At 41.3% G+C, this 21,538-nt stretch overlaps 1 protein-coding gene across 1 annotated transcript; it reads left to right on the top strand.

The window, feature by feature from the left end:
* Positions 1-371: 371 nt before the first annotated feature.
* Positions 372-20,466, top strand: lingo1a (leucine rich repeat and Ig domain containing 1a). Its single transcript, XM_076142295.1, has 2 exons — positions 372-692; positions 18,607-20,466. Exon 2 carries the CDS (start codon positions 18,619-18,621, stop codon positions 20,464-20,466), a length of 1,848 nt encoding a protein of 615 aa, XP_075998410.1. The 5' UTR covers positions 372-692; positions 18,607-18,618.
* Positions 20,467-21,538: the final 1,072 nt, after the last annotated feature.

Below are 21,538 nucleotides of genomic sequence, written 5' to 3'. Positions count from 1 at the left end.
CCGACCCTCCCTGCGGGCGAACAGATCGCCTCCGCCGCTGACGACAGCCACTCACACACGCACACAAGGCGCCGGTAGTGCGTGTGTGTGTGTGTGTGTGTGTGTGTGTGTGTGTGTGTGTGTGTGTGTGTGTGTGTGTGTGTGTGTTTGTGTGTTGCCTTTGGGCGAGCGAGAGGGACTGCATCAAGAAGCGACAACTGTTCCCTTTGCAATCGGGGGCGCTGCGTGGGAGTTTCTCTCTCTCTCTCTCTCTCTCTCTCGCTCTCTCTCTCTCTCGCTCTCTCTCTCTCTCGCTCTCTCTCTCATATTTGCATTCCGCGTCTCTTACACCTCATTCCGGGACGAGTTCCGGGACGCGTAAGGGAGTCCAGCTTCCGAGGGAGGATCGCTGCTCGCTGTGTGTGTGTGTGTGTCTCTGCCGTTGTGCGTATGTGGGTTGCACATATTTTGGGGGGGGCTTCAAACTCCAGCTGTTAGTCTTTATAACCGCAGCAGCGCCGTTTTGTCGAGAGAAAGACACTCATCGGGAAACAGCGAGACACGCCCGGTTATTGTCTTTCTGAAAATCTGATTCCCCCCCTTAAAACCGATGGACTTGAGATAGCGCGTCCCGATCTTAGCGTCGGTGTCTGGGAGTTGCCGTGGAGGGGGACATGCGGAAGGATGCTCGGGAGCACTAGAGGCTGGAGCAGGTGAGTTCTGGGATCAGATGCTGGTTTTCTTCGTTTCAATGCTGTGAATAATATAATCATAGTTGCCGATCTCCACTCGTGTCGGTGTTTGCTGCTGGAGCCAAGATTGTACCAGCGCTGGAGATCATGCAGTCGAAATTGGACTAATGTGAATTCTAATGTAAAGGAAGGTTTTTCGTTTTTTGAAATGCGCTTATATTGCTGTAACTTCGTGATGATGCGGTGAAATAAGACAGGACAGCAAGCAAACAGGGACCTGAGTGTGGTTAGGCGCGTCCTCTGCAGGTACAAATGGGTCCCGATTGAAATTGAATTTATGGTGTTATCACTTGAAAATGTGAGCAGTTAATCTTCCCCTTTTTTTTGACTCTATGTGTTTGTGTGTTTGTCTACGAGGACAAGGGCTATTGATCAAATAATTGTCCCGCGAATATGTATATGTGTGTAAATGTGTGCGTGTGTGTGTGTTTGTATGGGAGAGGAGGTGTGTATAAATCACAGAATGATATTTAAAATGTATATTTATTTGTCCCCATGTAGCCCCCTCTCCTCTCCACCTATAGCATCTTTGTTATGTGGAGCTGTGCGCAGTCTTCTTCTTCATCTCCCCCATACGAAATTGTCTTCATCTGCAAAGATGGCTATCTGTCATAAAAGCTGCAAGGCTCCTGCTGCAGCCAGGTTCTGCATTTTTCTGAAGCACAGATCTGTTTTGTTTTTATTTTTTTTGTTTCCAGTCATTGCATAAAAAACATCAGTCACTGGATCTATATTTAGCTATACTGCAGCTCCACCATGTAGGAGGGTGAAACTTGTGTGGTTATGGCTCTTATTAGCCATTGAAGGCAGCATTAGAGGATGAACAACACTGCCACCTGAATTTTTGAGTTTTCCCTTTATTTTGCAACACTGCCTCTCATAATGACAACCCAGAGGAGTGGCAGAGGAGTATCAGAATGCTCTGTGATGCTGTGCCTGCGGACATTCATAAAGTGCTGTGGCTCTGTTGGTTATAAATAGCCGGAGGGAGCGGACAGCCAGATAGAATAGGAGCAGTCTCCCGTAGCTCCAGCACAGACTCTCCGGGTTTATCTGAGCACACCATCCCAGATGATAGATAACTGATACACTCTGAGATATCACGGTTATCGGCAAGGGTGTGGCACAGTTGGTTTCACAGATGCATTATCCAGAGTTCTTTTTTTCCCTCCTTTTTCTATAATTTCTTTCCCTCCCCAAAGCTGTTGCAAGCTGCCCTTACACAGTTACTTCCATCTTCCAGATTCACCCCTGTGTATCTGTGGCATTCAGTAATGGCTTACAGTGACCTTAATCCTCTACATTCCCAAGGAGTTGTCTTTGGGTGTGAAACATGTGTAACTATATCTACGGAACTAACAATGGTGTTCACTTGTTATGTTCTTCTTTTTCATTGGATTTCTGACTCAGTCATGGCTGCTGTGGTGGCTTAAGTGTGTGCGGTGTGATCGGCTTTGTCCAGACACTGTGCCTTCATTAAACAAATGTGTGGCCACTGGCCTTGGCTGTCTACTAGTCATCAATAGGATTCCCTAAGAAGGCTATGGAACATATGTACAGCACATACACCCTCACCCCCCGCCCTCCCCCTGCCACCACCAGGCAGGACAGCATTGTGCTGCTGTTGACATCCTATATTGAATTACGGCACGTTGATCAATGCTCGCAATAAGCCTAAAGCTCTCCATAGTGACCAATATCATACAGTGTATCTGATGTCATAGGAAAATCATGCGTCTAATAACAGAATTATATTTCAGTGAAGTATGGTTTCATCTCGTACTTAAATCAAGTATAGACTGAACTGGAAAAGAATACTAATTGGACCAAAATAAGAGGGATTGGGTGCAGACTGTCTTCATTTTCATCTTATAATATTCCATACATGTGTAATAAGTAGGAGTGGGTAGAGTCAGAATACTGGCTTATACTGGCCTGTGATGTGATGTCTCTTGGAGACGTTCATCCCGGGTCCAAAACTGACACCTACTGCATTGACAATGTGTTATTAGCTCCCAGTTGTGAGGACGTGATACCTACATAATGCTACGACGACACACAGAGTTTCCACTGGGGATGGCAATTATGTTGTTTTTATAAGATCTGCCACCACTGCCTTGATGCAGCGATGCCCCAGGCTGGATGGATTGTTTGTAAAAGGCCTGCTGTGGGCTCAAACTGGCTGTTTGATGGGGGGGGGGGGGGTGTTATCGTTCAAAAGTCACAGTTGTCTTTGGTGAATACCTTTTTGATCTGGATCAGCAGGAAAAGTGATCTTGCTGTGATGCTGTGTGCAAAGGGACTGCTGATGTTGATTACTTTTTCTTCTTTTTTTTTGGCAGGGGTTTAATCTATCCCTGTATCCCACTGAGAATTGATCTCAGACCAAAGCACATGGCAGAAGCAATCACATATCAACTGAAACTGAATCTCAATTAGCAAAACACTTTGATTGAACGAACTGCATTACTTCATCTTGGCTTCCTCGGTCCAGTGCAGAGGGAATCACATTTCCCTGTGTTATGTCATTGTGTAGCAAAGGATAGTTTAACACAATTATGAAAGGTTAAAATATATGCATGTGCCACTTTGTACATACAGTCGAGAAACCATAACTTCTATAGATCATATTCTGAATCAATGTTTTCGCTCTTGTATTGATAAAAAAAAATATTCTCATCATGGGGAGATTTTTGTTGCTTTTTCATGGAGCGCTATCCTGTAATTGTGACTTCCTCAAGACAGCTCTGATGTGTTTGTGTGACTGATTTCACAGGCACTTAAAAGACTGTCATGCGACCCTTTTGCAGGTCTGATTGCTGCATGATGTCAACAAGGCAGGGCTCCAAAAGTGACCTAATGCTGCTTTAAGGCGGAACACTTTTGTGAAGTTGAACAGATAGGTGAGGTTTTTGTGTTGTCAGTAAAATACTTTGATTTTAAAGACAGGTTGAACACAAATGTAATTATATTGCCCGTAATCCTGTCAGGTTTGGTGCCTAAACATAATTATCACATGCCCTAAAGCGCAATTTACTACATTAAAATTAACACTGTTTTCCTCCCTGAATAAAGATGTGTCAGGGATACTGATATAAAACTGTTTCAGGGGCCCTGCAGATCACATCAAATACCTGTAACAAACCAATTACCAACATTACTATTACTGCGTAAGCACTTGAATTTTTGGCGTGAGGGAAATGCCACATTACGTAGTTCAGCTTTCATGTCATGTTCATGTCTAAGCCCAAGAAATGTCATGGCCTCTCATTAGCCTGCAGCCCCTATTCACCTTTGCATAGATTAACGTTGAAAAGACCCTGTCTAGTTAATCTGAACACAGCTGGTGTATTTCTTAACCTATCTCAGATTGTCATTGAAATGTCTTAACAAAAATTACAACTTCTCATATCTTTAACACACATATCTTTTAATTGGCAATAGTCAACAATAGATCAAGAAATGGACCCAGTGTGAGTCTTGAGCTAAAGTACCACAATAAGCTTCACCAGAAGCCATTTCCTCCATTCAGCCTGTCTGTAAACAAAATCCATATTGTTTTTTATTTTGATTATGCCTGACATTCCTGCACATATCTTCACATATTTAAAATTCACAGTTGCTTACATGCTTTATTCCAATCCATCTACCGTATATTAAACAGATGCAAATTCTTCATCTTTGCCGGGGGTTGAAATAACATCCTGCCACAAACCACTTGGAGCCCACTGGGGAATGCATCATTAAAAAAGGCATTTGTGTTGGATGAGGTTATGGGTCAAGGGTTGGGGAGGTGTGATTGTGCTTACTAAGGCTCCTCACCAGCCCTCTGGAGAGGACATTTGTATTCACTGCATAGGGACCAATCAATGCCTATGCTGGCGCCCATGTTGCCAGGCAGAATGAAGCCGTTACACACATCATTTGGATCATTGTGTGAATGGCACATAAATCACCCTGCCAAGCTGTAATCAGACTGTAAATTACACTGATTTGAGGCAGGTATTGGATTAGGTCCAGCAGCTAGAACTAAAATATCAAGACATCAATACAAGTTGCGGAGTTAAGCACCACAGGGCACAAACACTTCTTAATATCATGTTTATTTACCTCTGGCAGTATGTTTGGACAGGAGTTAAAATACCCTTTGTGCCATAAAATTAATTTAATTCATCAACTGTACCATTTTCATAGAAAACTGTATTCTTTTTGGTGCTCAAGCATCCCACTTATCATTTGTGAAAATGTGCAGATGGAACCTGAGCTCATTTTTGTTTTGTCTGCACGATCATATATTTTGGTTATACATCATCCACTTTAATTTGCGGATACAAACACAATTTGGTCTCATACCCTTGAAGTACTTATACTGGGAGATAACTATATTCTGTAGAAACTGTTTTACAATGGTTTTGATCAGCATTGTACAGAAAAATTACAGTACAGCATGTTCTATCTTTCTATTCAAATTCAGTGACAACAGGAATGATAATAGCGGGACAACAGCAGTGTGTGCTGTGCAGCAACACTTAAATGGAGCATATATTTTTCACAAGTGGAAATTGAAATGTGTTTTTGTGCCCCAACACTCAGATATAATGGATGTTAATACACTGGGTTGAGATTCAGAGCTCATTGAATTCAGTGTTAAGGTACTAGCTTTTTTTCATTCTCTGCTCTGCCGAGTAGTTTGATGGTGCATTTCTTGTTGCAGTTACAGCTTTGGATGGACCCAATTTTTAATTGCACGTCGGGATGGGTTGTAAGATGCAGCGCTCTGCTCACTACCTTTTTTGCTCTTGCTTTAATGGTACTCAAAAAGTGTAATTAAAAACCGCTAATCTCATTAGAATTCATTAAGAACATGGGACACAAGTATATAAAATCTACTCTCTATGATACAGTGTATGGATTAAAGCTTTTTTTTGAAAGTCTGAGCATTTTATTATGCTTTTAGCTCCTTTTGACAAATTTAGTTGAGTGTTTATTACTATTCACCAGGCAGATCCAAGATGGCGTTGAAGTACAAAGTGACCTTTTTAGTTGCCTAAATGCTGGCTATCTCAATCTCGTTCGTTTTCACTTTCCCCTTCTGTGTCTTTTACTCTCTCCTCCTTTAAATCTCTCTCTCTCTCTCTCTCTCTCTCTCGCCTCTCTCTCGCCTCTCTCTCCCCATCTCATGTTAGCTTTTTTTTTATTCCTCTAGCTGTCAATGCAGAGAGGAAGAGAAAGGAATGACGGAGTAATGTAAAAAGAACTGCTAATACAGTCGATGCAGAACAGAGAATGTGCAGGGAGGAAACAAGAGCTCACATTTCAGGTTATCGATCAGACTGAGAATGCATGAGGAAATGTTGGTTTGCTGGACATATTGAAGCAGGAATACTCCATCAACATTCGGTCTTGAGATAAAGCAACCTCACATCTGATCTTATGGAAATGTGCAAATCAATGCTGTGTCATTGATGTGTACTCTATTCAGTTTACAATACCCGGGATAAGGCTATACCATGAATAGAATAACCATGATTATACCCAAGGATCGGATGTGTCTATTGGCTTGTGTATTCATGAATAAATGTATCATTTCTGTCTTGTTTCTGTTAAAGAATCAAATGTATGTACAGTGCTGCAAGCAGAGAGAAAACTGAAATGAAAAGAAGTGTTCTAAAATACCAGCTCATCGAGTGAATGTTTTACACAATAAAACCTCCAGAATGATAATGATAATGACAAATCTACAGCTTATGGTACCAGAGCGTGTGTAATGTCTCAAAGTGGCTTTTTAAGTCTGACTGGAAGTAAAAACCCCAATGGTATTACATTAAAAATGAATTAAATTAAGAAAAGCTAAATTCTGCAGCAATAGTCAGTAAATGATAGTTCCTTTTCTACAATAATGATTAATCCAGTCACAAAGAGAAAAAAAATGCCATATGGATAAAATATTCTCTCTTTTGTGTAATATTGTATAATCGGAAATATTGCTGAGCTGAGCTGCGCAGTATATTGCAAGAGATAAATTAAGCGGAGAGGAAAGGTGGGTGTTTTCATTCCATGTGCTATAGACCTCAGTACAACTTCAGGGAGATTCAGGAGAATCAGACTTACTGCTAGAAGGCTTTAGGAGTCATGGGAATGTAAGCCAAACACAATACACAGATTGGTCTGCTCACACAAAATCTTCATATGTGGTCTAAAACCAACAAATCGCTCAGACTTTACAAGTTTGCCAAGTAGAGGCTGGTTGATTGCTTATGTATTCACTGTGGAGACTGACATATTTAACGTCAGATATACTGCAAAAGTCTGATTCTGCGAGGGGATGAGTGAGAGCAGTATCACGGTGAAATGGTGGCAGTGATGTGTGGGAGGACGGGGGGGGTGAGGCTGATGAAAGAGCGAGGCAGCGATCAAAGGCAAGAAAATGAAATGGCATTTGACCTTGTTGGACGCTGGCGGGTGACGGGCTGCCACAGAAGTGCAAAATAGTTGAGAACCTGTGGGAATCTGGAGGCAGCAGAGATCAGGCCCGCAGACCACTGATGGGCCATGCAATTTAACACTTCCATCTCATTACTCATTTAGTAAGGCTCTGTTCAAAGGTAGAAAGTTTAGTATTGCAAAACAAGTCACTCTCAGGTGCAGCAATGTTTTTTGCCTCTCGTGTTTTTGAACTATGGCATAACTCTCCATGCGTTGAATACTTAGAATACTTATACTAAGATTAAATTCTCTGTGTGAATTGGTCAAGCTGGTCTTTTGCCCCCCCAAAAAAACCTTAGAATTAATCTTCCTCACCATTACAATTCTATCTCGCCCTAGTCCTGAATCTGGGATGGAAATGCAAATTTAGAATAAATAATTTAGCTGTTCGACTGATAAGGAAAGTAGGTAATGTATCTGCCATATATTTTGGGCGTTCAATCAACCTCAGATGTCAGGCCTTAAGCCTTTCTGTCATTTGGGTTGTGACATCGATGTTGAATGCAAGATGTTTTCTTTGTGTCAGGAATATTGGTTCAAAGGTAATCCAGCATTAAAAATTGTATTGGAATTGAGTCATTCTAATTAGTAGTTAGGCCAAACACAAACAAACAACTTTAGAAATCCCAAAATGACTGAGCTGCTCAAATGACACCACAGTCTTGAAGACAAAATCAGACGAGTGATGATTTGGGAAATGTGGGCAAAAACAAGGAGAATTTAATTTGTGTTCACTTTGTGCGCTATTGATGTCAAACGATTAATTGCTTGTTGTTTCCACCTCCTCTCATAATCACATTGGCTACTCCTCATTGCTGTGTTAGCGACATAGTGTAGATTCCATCCAAACCCCAACCGAGAGCATTTGGGATTCTGTGTCGATCATTATCATCAATGGATAGTCTAATAAGAAGTTTATTGGTGACAAGGTACAAGCAGCAATTTTGCTACAAGGACAGGCTTTTGTCCGCATTGGAAAATTAGAAAAGCATTTACCTGCTGTTTTCCTGTTACAACTTTCCTTGATGATACTAAACGAGAATCACATCAACTGTACGAATGCAGAGAGAAATCGGGAAATGCCTTAGCATATTTAGCAACGTGTCAGCACAGCAGGCTATTCTGTAAGGTTCATTGTGACACAGCGAACATCAAAAGACTACAAAGAAGAAATCCACAAGCTTACGTCAGCTTGCGTCAATCAAAGAGAGTTTGTTTATTTCTCTGATGTAAAAAGAATATGGCGGTCCCTCTTATTAATTAAAGCACGAGTGGCAGAAGGGATCACACTTCCTCTCTCTGGAAAATGAAGTTGGATGTGCTTTGATATGAGACTCTATGACACTCAGAAACTAATTAACTTTGCTTAGTGGTAAGAGATGAAGCCACAGAGGTGTGAGCTGACCGAAATGGCACATTCATTACTATAGAATTGTTGTGAGAAATATGAAAGGAACTGCTGCATTTTTGTGTAACTTCTTTTCAGGGGTGCAGAAGTGTTGCCCAGGGATTTGCAGTGTTGTCACCTCCTAAAGCAACCTGGTATTTACTCTACTGGGTCACCTTGTCATTGATCCATTTGTAGCATGTGAAATACTTAGATTGTCTTTCGAAAACTGAGATCCTCCTCCCTCTAGAGCCACAAGGATTAGCAGAGCTGGTTTTTTTTTTTTTTTTTTTTTTTTTTTGCTCTCTTTATGACCTACTGGGAACCAAAGATTGAGAACGTGAAGATGCAAGGACAGCTTAGACAAGTAATTTGCTTTTAATTGCTCAAAACTCCCATGAGTGCTATTGCTTAAGTACTTCAAACTGTTTGTTGTTTTCCTCTACGTAATCTTTGATTATATGAAGGTCAGCGTTTTCCCTCTAAGCTTCTTATGAGAGAATTCAGAACAGGTGGATTGCTATACTTTCCTGCTTGAGTTGAGAGGGAGAGTAAAATGCCCTTCTATCCACTGCAGTTACCGTGTATCAGCCTCCTAAGCCCATCTCAGGCATCTTACACCGTCTTTGTTTTTTTTTTGTTCTGCTTAGTCCTCATTTCCTAGTCTATATCAATGGCGTCATTATGTGGGGTCTTATCTGGCTAATTAAGGCTTCATCTTTCTGGGCAGTCTCTCAGAGGACATGGATTAAGCTTCCCTATCTCGGCACTGGAGCCATGATGGGGTCAGTCAGGACTGTGCTGCTCTCTGTAGATTATGAATGGAGAACATTAAGACTTGTTGAGGTTGTTTTGTTTAAATTGATACTAAGAACAAAAAGGATAATAAAATATTAAATGTCTCATAAAGGAATCAGGGAGTGTATTGATGAGCTGATTGGTGAGCTGTGGTAAAGATTTTGTAAAGCCTGACCTGAGTGTGCCATCCCAATAATTACATATTTTTTCAGTGCATTGAATTGAAACCAATAAAGATTTTTCTAAGTTAATGGAGAAACCAGGGAGTTTACTGATGAGCTGTGCTAAAGGGTTTGCTAGAGTTGACAACAGACTTCACGCACTCTAACTTTCTTTGTGTGGTATTTGAATCAGTGGCCTTGGAGACCTTTGCCTTTGGAATATTCATTTACAAAGACTTTGCTTGCCTCAGCAGGTGCCATTTCATTTGCATTAACAATCAGTTGAAGTCGGGATAGTGAGTCATTGGTGCCAACGTGAGAGCAGCACAAAAGTGGTTTCAAAAGCCTTGTTGTGCTGTGTCTGCTCTTGGTGCAAAAAGTCAATAGATGAAAGTGTGGGTCAACACTCATTAAAGCATCCGCTGAGATAGCTGAGCCATATAAAGGGAGAGCGACAGAAGGACCTCAAATGCTTTAATTTACAGTATGTGTGAGGTTAAACCAGCTTTTGACTTGACTCACACCAGCTTTTGGCATGACTCATATTGCATATTTTGTGTAGTTATGGTACATCTGAACCATCAGTTTCACAGCTTTAACTGGCGCCTGTGCAGCTGTTTTAATGCACCCCTGGATTTTGATAAAGTGCTTAAGAGACATTGGGGTTTTTTTCTGAGTCAGCTCCCTTTGAGGAGATAAATCCTAAATGAGTAAACTGACTTTGCTCAGACAGTTTTATACAGAATATCATTGAAGTCGCTGCACATGCCATACATCAAGAGGAGTTTACGTGTGTACGTAACGTACGTGTACGAGTGTATGTGTCAGTAGTTAACCGTCCAAGGTGTTTCTCCCTGTATCATGTGTACTGACCTTGAATGAGTGTGAGTGAGCACGTAACAAAATGCCTTGAGAAACAAAAACAGTGTTAACATTTTACAACAACAAATACTGCTCACTAACTGAACATTGAAACATTGAAATCTGAATGTAGTATTAATCTTATCATATCAAACTGAAGTTGTCGAATTGAATATTTATTGTATTGCATTGCTATTTAGGTAAATGACAATATGACTTCATGTCCAAACTGGAGCCAGTTGTCAACGCATGCTTTTCTCTGTTATGCAGCAGCCATATTCAACCATGCCTGATCGCAGTGTTTCAGTGTGGCATTTTCTGCATGGGATTTGCCTCCCCATCAACTAATTACAGCTCATTTCCTTTAATGCCTCACCACATCTGTAAAAAAAACAAAAAACTATAAATGCCAGTCCCGATTAAAGTCAATATGGCCTTCAGCTGTGCTACACTGTGCCTGAGCAGTGTGAGTGTATAGAGCTGCTGAAATGCTGCTGTGTTAGGAGAGAAAATGCAAACTCTCCTGAATCTAAAGACAAATGCACCATCAACCAGATCCTCCACATGCACACAAATCTAGGCAGAGGTTTTGCTGTGTAATAGAACAATAGACACTATTATTTAATCATACACAGCAACAGCAACATCAACATTCTTAACCCAGGAGCCAAAATCCTACATTTTTTCTTAGCTCCACCTCGCACAAGTATGTAAATTTCTGCCTCCAAGACAAAGGTTTTTCTTGTGGTCTTGGGTTCACACCGGGGGGGTCAGAGTGTTAAAATACTTTTTTTTCGGTGTTTCCATTGCTACATCAAAGCTGCAATGTCAGGACCTGTTTATCCGTGTAAGCGCCTTTGAGTGACTTCATTACACATAATGGGGAGTGGTTCTCCTAATCAGAAGCTTGTGGGTATGACACAGGTGGAAAATGGTCTTCAGGTTTGATGAAAGCGGATTGAATGAGAGTATTTTAAAGAAACTTCCAAGTTTGTTACCGAGCCCCAAGTTATCTTGCGTACTTTGTAGTAGCATTTCTTTCATTTAGTATGAGCAAAGTAGTTCAGGGCAAGTACCACAAATACTGTCATAGGATTGATTGATAGGATGAAAGGACATATTGCAAAAGTGCAGAAAATGTTGTACATCTGTTGTAAATAAGTGCAAATATCCACTCAAGCATACAGTAGATTATGAAACTATGCTGACTATATATATATAGATAAGATAAGATAAGATACTTTATTCTGGTCAGATCACATGCAATTCAAAATGTTTATCACACATAATTTGAAATTTGTCTTGCACCCCCTCTTACATATCACACACAAAAAAACAAATGCATTACAGAGGGGGTGCAGGGCAGCCATTCTATGGCACCCCAGGAGCAGTTGGGGGATTGGTGCCTTGCTCACGGGCACCTTGGCAGTGCCCTGGAGGCAAACTGGCAACTCTCCAGCTACTCTTTCTTGGTCCATACAGGGACTTGAACTGGTGGCCCTCTGGTACCGAGCTGAGTCCCCTATGGACTGAGCTACTGCTGCCCGAGCCCCATATAGGACAGGGGCCGTTCAACCTTTTTTCCTCCGAGAGCTAATTTGACAAAATAAAAGTGTCCGAGAGCTACTCATGTTTTACATTATTAGTAACAGCGCCTTGAGTTTGACACGTGTGGTTCATGTAATCATACATGGTATTATCTTATGTATGTTGATGATGATGAAACAAATCCATACTTTCCTGCACAGCCTGGTAGAAAATCCATAGAAGTAGATTTAATTGTGGTTGTGCTGACCGAAGAAAGATTAACTTCACAGATTCACAGATTAAAATAATTAAACAAATTCACTTAACTTACTACTAACTCATTTGGCAGATACTTAACTAAAGCAACGAGAGCAAGGATGTAGTTAAGAGAAGAGAACAACATGATTAAGTGCAATAAAGCTAAGTTCTAGTTAGACAGGACAAATGTGCCAAGAGGAAGAACATGGAGACAGGAATAGATGTTTTTTGAATAGACAGGTAGTCATCCCTGAACATTTCTTACCATGGTGGAACTGTTTTTCTTTTTTTCCAATTCAGCGGCAAGTGGTGCAGATGATCACTAAAGGTTGGCATGTCCTGCGGTGCTGAGAAGGCATCTTTTGAAGTGGCTTGCCATAGTGCCATTACCATTTCAAGTCTTGAAGGCTGTCGTCAAGTTGTCCTCAGCTCAAAAGATCAGGCCTTCAGCGTGGGGGGCATACCATTATGGGACAAAGCCACACTCAGACAGACTCAGAAATTTTGTAAGAGCATGTGTGTGTCTTTTAGAAACAGCCCTCCTGCCTGTGAAGCATTTTCTCTCAGCCTAAGGGAAAGAGGAAAACAGCCATTCCAGCAGCTATCTCAGGGGAGCTCAATCGTACACAGTCTAGCTGTTCTGCTCAGTTACTCTCCACACTTCAAATGCTGTGAGTGCCATCATAAATATCTTAGATGTTTACCCCCCAGTATTGGACCACTTTGTATGGGACACTGGAGTCACATTCTATGTTGTTTCACGACATAAATTACATCAGATTATACTTGAGAATTAGGAGTAGTTTATGTGTTGTTTTTATGCAAGTTAGTTTGAAATCAACTTAACTTTAAAACGGCAGAGAAATCATATATATAACGAGTCAACAACATCAAACTTAGTGTCTTTGGTCCAAAGCTTTTGACAGGCGCTTTAAAGAAGTCTACATCAGTTGGGATGGAATTAAGTGGCAAGTTGTATAGCTAGAATATATATTTACATCAAATCTGTGTTGTTATATCACCCTAAAAGTACAGAAAAGTACTAATACTCCTATTCAAGATATCGTGATTACAAATGTCGAGATACCCAATGAAAAATACAGTACCATCAATGCTAATATTTCCACAAATGTAGCTAGATATTTGTAAAAAACTGTATATATAAAATAAAATAATTTCTTTGAACTGGTGATTATATAAGTCTTATATAAGTGAATAGGCAGTTATATATTATAAGACCTGCCTAAGCCATGTACACACAATTAGTGGCATGTTTTTGGATTGTGTGTAAGGACTCTATATTGTTATTAGTGAATACTGAGCTGAGTCATTCTATCTTGAATCCACCATGTCAAAAGTCAGCTGTTTCTTTGAAAATACAGCCCCACAAGAAATTGAGGTAGCAGAGCTTTGGAGATTAGGTTGATGAGCTCCATAATGATGGGACCATGTAAACACGCACGCACGCACGCACGCACGCACGCACGCACGCACGCACGCACGCACGCACGCAAACATCCTCGACAAAACCACATCTATCAAATCAGGAACATGGGTGATTTGGGTATAATAACTCTGAGCTTTAATTGTCATTAAAGTGCACATCATTACAGATGACACTTACCAATGATCAGTGATGGATGGGGATTGATTCATTTAGGAGCTCCTTTGTACTGTTTAATCACCACTGTTGGGGATGACACTCTTTAGTTCTGCTTCAAAGTTCTATCACCTTTAGCTCAGAGTTTTTCAAAGAAGTTTGATAAAAGCTTAATACCTATACGAGCCAGCATGATGCACTTGCAGAGCAAGATTTGAGGGGTAATATTGTCAGCCTCACTCCCAGAGAAGCCTGACTCCTGCAAGTGAAAAAAGAGGTACGTGGCTCCCTCCAAAGACAGTGGGGGTCTAGCATATAACGTGATGGTGTAATAGAGCAATGCAGCGTGCACCTGTGCAGAAACAGCAAATGACCCCTCCTGGAGGTGAAGTTGAGAAGAACATGTTGACAGGTTCTCACGGCAGAGTTTTGATAGGACAGCAGCTGGCCACTGTTGGAATTCTGCACCTTGTTGCTCCAACCAGCTTCTTTGCCCGGATTAGGGCTTTGCTGTCCATCTGTCGGGCATAGGCTTACATTTAAGCTCTGCCATTTCACATGCGCCGCTCCAGCCAGCAATCCAACCAGGCAGCTTAGCTTCTCAATGACACTGAGGTAACCTTTATCTTGAAATTCAGCTTCATAGCAGGGTGAAAGGGATCTAACAAGAGCAGCCAAAGGTCACATGCTGTGCCTGAACAATGCCCGAGTAATATAGATTTACCCTAAGTGTGGCTGTCAGTACCCACATCGCTGTATCATAACTGCCAGCAATAGAAAACAGAACCCATGAAAAGTGATATTTAGTTAATAAATTCCTTTTCATCACAGAGATGGCACCATACCTCTGTTTTACGTTTGCTCTGTTAATATTCACAAGCTACAAAATGAAAGCAGTATGTTGTTAAATAATACCAGTAGGACTCTGACACAAGAATTTTGTGGTGCCTAAAGAGAGGATTGGGAAATATGCTCACTGCATTTAGTTCTAGTATAGACTATCAAAGTCATGCAAATGGTAAAGTAGATAAACAGCAGAGGTTGGGCCTGTTCCCCCGGTATTAGCCTCAGAGCTGACTAAGCAGTGTGTAGAGGAATGGGCTGGAAGGGCTTTTAACACTTTATGCTGCAGATCATGTCAGCAGCATCTCAGGGATTTTTCTCAAGCTTACAGGAATTTAACTGTGGTATTAACACGCCTCAGTCACCATATCTAGTGACAGGTAATTTATAGCTAATGTATAGCTTTCTACAGATAGTGTCACCCAAGACACATGGGACATCAGCATTTCATTGTTTTTGTCACATTTTTTACATGCAGAAAAACGTTACGTTACAAAATCTAGAGGCGTAATACCGCATTGTTCAAGACTGCTAGAGGTGGACAAAAAGCAAATCGAAACATGTCACAATTACCTCCCATGTATACACAAACTTGTAGATGGTGGCAAATGGTTTATGCAAAGCAGGTGAAGCGGATCATATCCTCACTAATACAGGGGGGCTTAAATAGGAATTACCTGAAACTCAGCATTATAGGGATATAGGGAGATTATTTATATTAGCATTGTCAGTCTGTGTATGTAAACTGTTCTCTGGACTTCAGGAGAATTGCAAAAAATATATGCTAATTTATCTGGAGAATGCTAGGCCAGCATGCTGACGTATTTTTTCAGGGATATTTAAGATATTTACCACACGAAATAGGAGTGGTTGTAAAGTTGTTGCCTAGATAACACCACCATACATTGTCCTAGTTATTTTATAATCATACCACAGCAGACAAATTAAAGTTGAGTCGAGAATTGATGTGAAATTACTGCAAAAAAGGTTGGATTAGAAGTGGTGTACTGCAGCTGTGTGTGTGTGTGTGTGTGTGTGTGTGTGTGTGTGTGTGTGTGTGTGTGCTTAAACACCACATGGGCACCTATTTTGTGTGGAGGCACTGCAGACTTCTCACTGTCCATTAATTTGTATTGTATTGTAACAGGAGCACAGGGCACCACCTTCTTCCAGATAAAATGCAGTATCTTCAAACAGGATCCCTAGTTGATGCTGTCATGAATCACATTAATCTCAGTGTCCATTGATCTAGTTATAACTATTCCTGGAACAGTCTTTGGGCTGCTTATTTATTGAGCACCGTTCTCTTACTTCTCTTCAACCTCATGCATTCCTTTGAGAAGTACACCCCCTTTTATTTCACCTCAATAAATGGAATTCTCTGGGAGAGTGCTGATTGGGACAAAGAATTGCTTTTAGACTTCACAGCTGCAAGGGAATGATAACACCAGATCATTAACAATACAGAGCTCTAAACATTTAGCCATGGATAGCATTCTTCACCTTAATGTGTCCCTGTCCTGACTTGTTTCCCTGCATTTTTACTGCTGAAGCCACTTTCAATAAATGTTGAAGCCGTTCTGTTGGAATAGCTTTGGAAACTTAATGAGTATGTATTATGATTGAGTCATCAAACACATTGTTATTTTCTGGCAATTTTGACCCAGTGTCGAGAACTTTGAGGGCTCCCACTGAATTTGTGGAGCTTTACCAACGAGGGGTTATATTTGATCACATTTTCCTGATTGAGTTGCGTCGTCAGTGGTAATAGAGTTGAACATAATAGAATCTCAGTGACTGATATCCAATATCCAATAGCCACGTGAAAGAGGGAGGCAGATGTAATAGAGCTTGAGAAAAGGTCCCTCCCTCTTCTTATGTGTCCCAGCATGCCAAAGCCCAACACCCCTCCATCTCGGCATCACACGTTGATCAATGGGTGGGTTAAGGAATGAGAATGATAAATTAAGGATGGAGGCTAAAAGGAGCAGCATGCTCCAATGCAGCTCTGTGATGTTGCACTCATAATTTTTTCAGTCTGTTTTGATATCACTTTGATGTCACTCGATTACCAATATCATCCAATCCAGAGCTTGAACTTTGACCTCAGTGGGAATTAAATGAAATTGGGTGAAGTGAAAACCAACCTATACGCTCCCTTTTCTCATGAATCTTATATCCAGTAGTCTATTGACTGGGTGGGGGAAAGGTTATTAGCAGTGGCCATAGTGGCAATAACATATCACCACATGATTAACTGTCAACTCTAAGATCACAGATTCTTCAGCACACTCAGTCTACAGTCTCAAACTGTCACATATAGTACGGCCCATTAAATCCACTGAGGCACAGAAGTGAGCATTATCTGCCGTCACAGCTGTTCTGTGGAGCAGGATGTGTTAGCAGTTGGCGTTAGATACTAATTTTGAGCAAGAGATTGCAATCACACAGGTTTGAGTCCCACAGTGCCACGTCTTAGAATGAAGCAGAATTAGAGTGTTTTATTTCCTAATTTAATTTTGTCAATGCACTGCAATACAATTTTTTGTTCCTACATCTTCACTGTAAGGTCTTTAAGATTTAGATTTAGGCGAGTCATTGATCATTTTTAATAGGGCACATTATGTCTGGACACTATATTGTGTTAGACTTGATAACTCACTCTCAGAAAACCACATTTGAAAAAGAAACGTTAATTCATTGGTGAAGTTCTTCTACTTAAACTTGGATCCTGTGTCACTCTGGTGGTCATGCTTCTTTGTATGAATCAGAAATTTGTGTAATGATGAAATCAAATGTAAGGAGTGGGGGGGGCACTGTCAGATGGCATTGAAATTGAATATGGTTTGTGTTTTTGGTCTTAAGGCCTGTATATATCTCTCTGTATCCAATTGTCCCCGTGGTGTATGGTCTATATTTTATTGTAAAAGATTGCACGAGCTGAGTACCAGCCACAGTACATACATCACACTTGCCACCATCCGTCTTTGATTGCATCCTCCCCCTCCTCCTCGTCCCCCTGCTGCTGCCGCTGCTCCACCCCCTACTGTTTTTCAACTCACACAGCAAATTCAGCCTGGAATTAGGAATAGATGACTTGAGGTGGAGGGGGGGAAGTAATGACTTTATGCGAGCAGAACAAACCACAGATGTGCTCAGCATATGTGTGTGAATTGGCTTACCTCCTGAAAAATATCCTTAATTCCAATTGAAGCTGCCTTGCTTTGATAGATTATCATTATATATCAGACTGATGGTACTGACTGATCAATCTCCTGCTAGGTTTGCAGGACATGCTGCAAAGATGAGTATTCCCTCATGAATATCAGAAATAAGACCGGGACAGTGCTGGTATGGCCCTTTGGTTTATAGCAGATACACACAATTGAAATAACTTTTCATGGTCTGTGTAAAAAGGGGAACAATTCCAAATTCAAGTTTGTCAGCACTTTCAATTATGCAAGCGCATTCTTCATTCTATGTAACCTCTCCCTCTATTCTTCCTGCTCCTGTGCCATGAATATTGCACGAGGGTTCATATTCTCTGTTCTGTGAGGAATTGTGTGACATGAGAATAGCATCATTTTAGCACTCACAATGGTTGAACTTACCAGCTGGCAGAAAACACAATGGCCAATAGAGAGCACTTTAACGCATTAAAATGAATTTGTGCTACCCTGACTTTGCAACTTCAGGGATATGATGTTGAACTGCAGCATTTACCACAAGAGTGTAAGGTAGATTTCAAACAACTCAGTGATATCAGACCAACTATAGCAAGCCAACCAAGCATACACACGAGCACATTGCAAAAAGCTTACCTAGTATATTTTTGTATTTTTCCACATCAAGAAAGCTTGTGTTTTAAATTCCCTAAGCAGCCATGTTGTGGAAATTAGCAATATGATGTTTCCTTTCTAACAAAATGCTTGCATTGTTTTTGTGTCTCTCCAGGTAACCAATAAGATGGCAGCCAGGGAAGCGACTGGGCGCAGCCTCCTGGTGGCTTGCTGGCAGCCCATTCTGATCCTGATGCTGGGCACTGTGCTGTCTAGCTCTGCCACAGGCTGCCCATCCCGCTGTGAGTGCAATGTTCAAGAGCGCTCTGTGATGTGCCATCGAAAGAAGCTCATGACAGTTCCTGAGGGAATCCCTCCAGAGACGCGACTGCTGGATCTCAGTAAGAATCGCATTAGAACCATCAACCCAGATGAGTTTGCCAATTTTGCTAACCTTGAACACCTGGAACTCAGTGAAAACACAATCTCCACTATTGAACCTGGAGCATTCAACAACCTTTACGGCTTGCGAACATTGGGGCTGCGTAGCAACAAGCTTAAACTGATCCAGCTTGGTGTGTTCACAGGTCTGAGCAATCTCACACAGTTGGACATCAGTGAGAACAAGATTGTCATCCTGTTGGACTACATGTTCCAGGATTTGTACAACCTGCGGTCTTTAGAGGTCGGTGATAATGACCTTGTTTTCATCTCCCACCGGGCCTTTCATGGCCTAAGCAGCCTTGAGCACCTGAGTCTGGAGAAGTGCAACTTGTCCTCTGTGCCCACAGAGGCTTTCACCCACCTCCACAGTTTGGTCACTCTTAGGCTGCGCCACCTCAATATCAATGTCATAAGGGATTACTCTTTCAAACGGCTCTATCGGCTTAAAGTACTGGAGATAGCCAATTGGCCATATTTGGATACGATGACCCCAAATTGCTTGTACGGATTAAATCTCACTTCTCTGACCATTGCAAATGCCAACCTGACCACAATTCCTTATGTTTCTTTGCGGCACTTGGTCTATTTACGCTTTCTTAACCTGTCGTACAACCCTATCCATACCATTGAGGGGAATAAGCTTCATGATCTCCTGCGTCTTCAAGAATTTCACCTGGTAGGAGGCAGACTGGCAATGATTGAGCCCTACTCTTTCCGCGGTCTTAACTACCTGAAGATGTTAAATGTGTCTGGAAACTCTCTTACCACTTTAGAAGAGTCTGCATTTCATTCAGTTGGCAATTTGGAAACCCTGGCACTGTATGATAATCCCCTTGCCTGTGATTGCCGACTGTTATGGGTGTTCCGACGACGCTGGAGGCTGAACTTTAACAGGCAACAGCCCACCTGTGCCTCGCCTGAGTTTGTCCAAGGCAAAGAATTTAAAGACTTCCCTGATGTTCTGCAGCCTAACTACTTCACTTGTCGCAAGTCCAGGATTAGGGATCGCAAAGCCCAGCAGAAATTTGTTGATGAGGGAGCCATTGTTCATTTCACATGCCAAGCAGATGGAGATCCTGCCCCAGTGATAATGTGGCTCTCCCCACAGAAAAAGTTGATCACCACCAAAACAATTGGAAGGCTCTCTGTGTTGCCAGATGGTTCCCTTGAAGTGCGCTATGCCCAGATTCAAGACAATGGTACATATGTGTGTATAGCCAGCAACGCAGGAGGAAATGACACCTCTCTCGCCCACCTGCACATTCACAGTTACTCACCTGACTGGCCGCACCAACCTAACAAGACTTTTGCCTTCATCTCCAACCAGCCCACAGAAACTGGTGCCAATGGCACAAGAACCAACGCCCCGTTCCCTTTTGACATAAAGACATTGATCATCGCAACCACCATGGGCTTTATCTCTTTTCTTGGCGTCGTCTTGTTTTGCTTGGTACTTCTCTTCCTTTGGAGCAGAGGCAAAGGCAACACAAAGCACAACATTGAGATCGAGTATGTGCCACGGAAATCAGATGCTGGCATGAGCAGTAGCACAGTGGATGCTCCTCGCAAGTTTAATATGAAAATGATTTAAGGGATCTGAGGAATTGGTTGCTTTTGAACTTAAAAATAAGAAAAATGGAAAAGAAGACATTTCCTTTCCATTCTTAAAACCCTGTGGATCCTGGTCTGTTAACATAGAGTAATGTTTTTTGTTCCTGACTGAAGCATCATAGAGAAGAGGGCAGTTCCTGACTTTCAAAAGTGAGAGGGAATGAAAGTACACCCAGTGCTACCGGGCACTTAAGGCTTTTACAAGACCTGCAGGGGCACTGTTTAAAAGTCAGATTTGTCATAAGCGGTTCATATTCCTGTGGATTTATATTCAGAAAAATATATCAGAAAACTAACACTTCAAACAGCCAGAATGCGAGGGGCAGAAGATACTGTATATTGGCCATTGGTGTTTTTTGTCCGTAATTTTATTTTCTGTTGTTGTTTTTCAGGGTTAGGTGTTGAGATATGAAGAGAGATTTGTATGGGTTGGTGAGCACATTTTCTCACGTGTAGTAACTTTGTACATTATGCATTTTATGTACATCGTTATTACAATACACTACTGTTGTAACTGCATATACTATGTGCTATATATTGTCTGTTTTTCTTTCTAAGAACGATTTTTGTAATGCATCAGATATTTGTCTGTTTTATAGTATCAGATAGAATAGTCAAAAGATTATGCCCCAACAATTATCAGAAGCACCTGGAAAAGTATGGCTAGTAAATTAAGCATTGAGTAAACTGTCGGTGATATACTATAACTTAATTTGAATGGTAAAATTGCAATTAATGATGACCTTATTTGTGTCAGTTTGAATTAATAACAGAAATACTGGCAAGGGCTTTGACGGCATAAACTCTTAGGGAGTTTATCAATACCACTTTTAGTATTGACACCAATTCTCAGTTCTATGCTTTAAAAAATATCCCAAAAATATAGCAGAGCAATATAATTTTGGAAAGAGATATTACTGTGTGTATTGGTGAAAAATAGCTGAAGTTGTCACATATGACTGTTGATATGAGATTTTACTGTCAGGGGAAATTTGCTATATTTGTATCAGTATACTCATGTGACCCAGACAGCACAGGCAAATAGATCAAAG

Source organism: Genypterus blacodes, unplaced genomic scaffold (assembly GCF_046128005.1).
Source record: "Genypterus blacodes isolate CSIRO-AG114 ecotype Tasmania unplaced genomic scaffold, CSIRO-AGI_Gbla_v1 ptg000021l_1, whole genome shotgun sequence".
Classification (NCBI taxonomy): domain Eukaryota; kingdom Metazoa; phylum Chordata; class Actinopteri; order Ophidiiformes; family Ophidiidae; genus Genypterus; species Genypterus blacodes.
The sequence above is the reverse complement of the archived record's forward strand: the minus strand, read 5'-3'. Positions and strand labels throughout refer to the sequence as shown.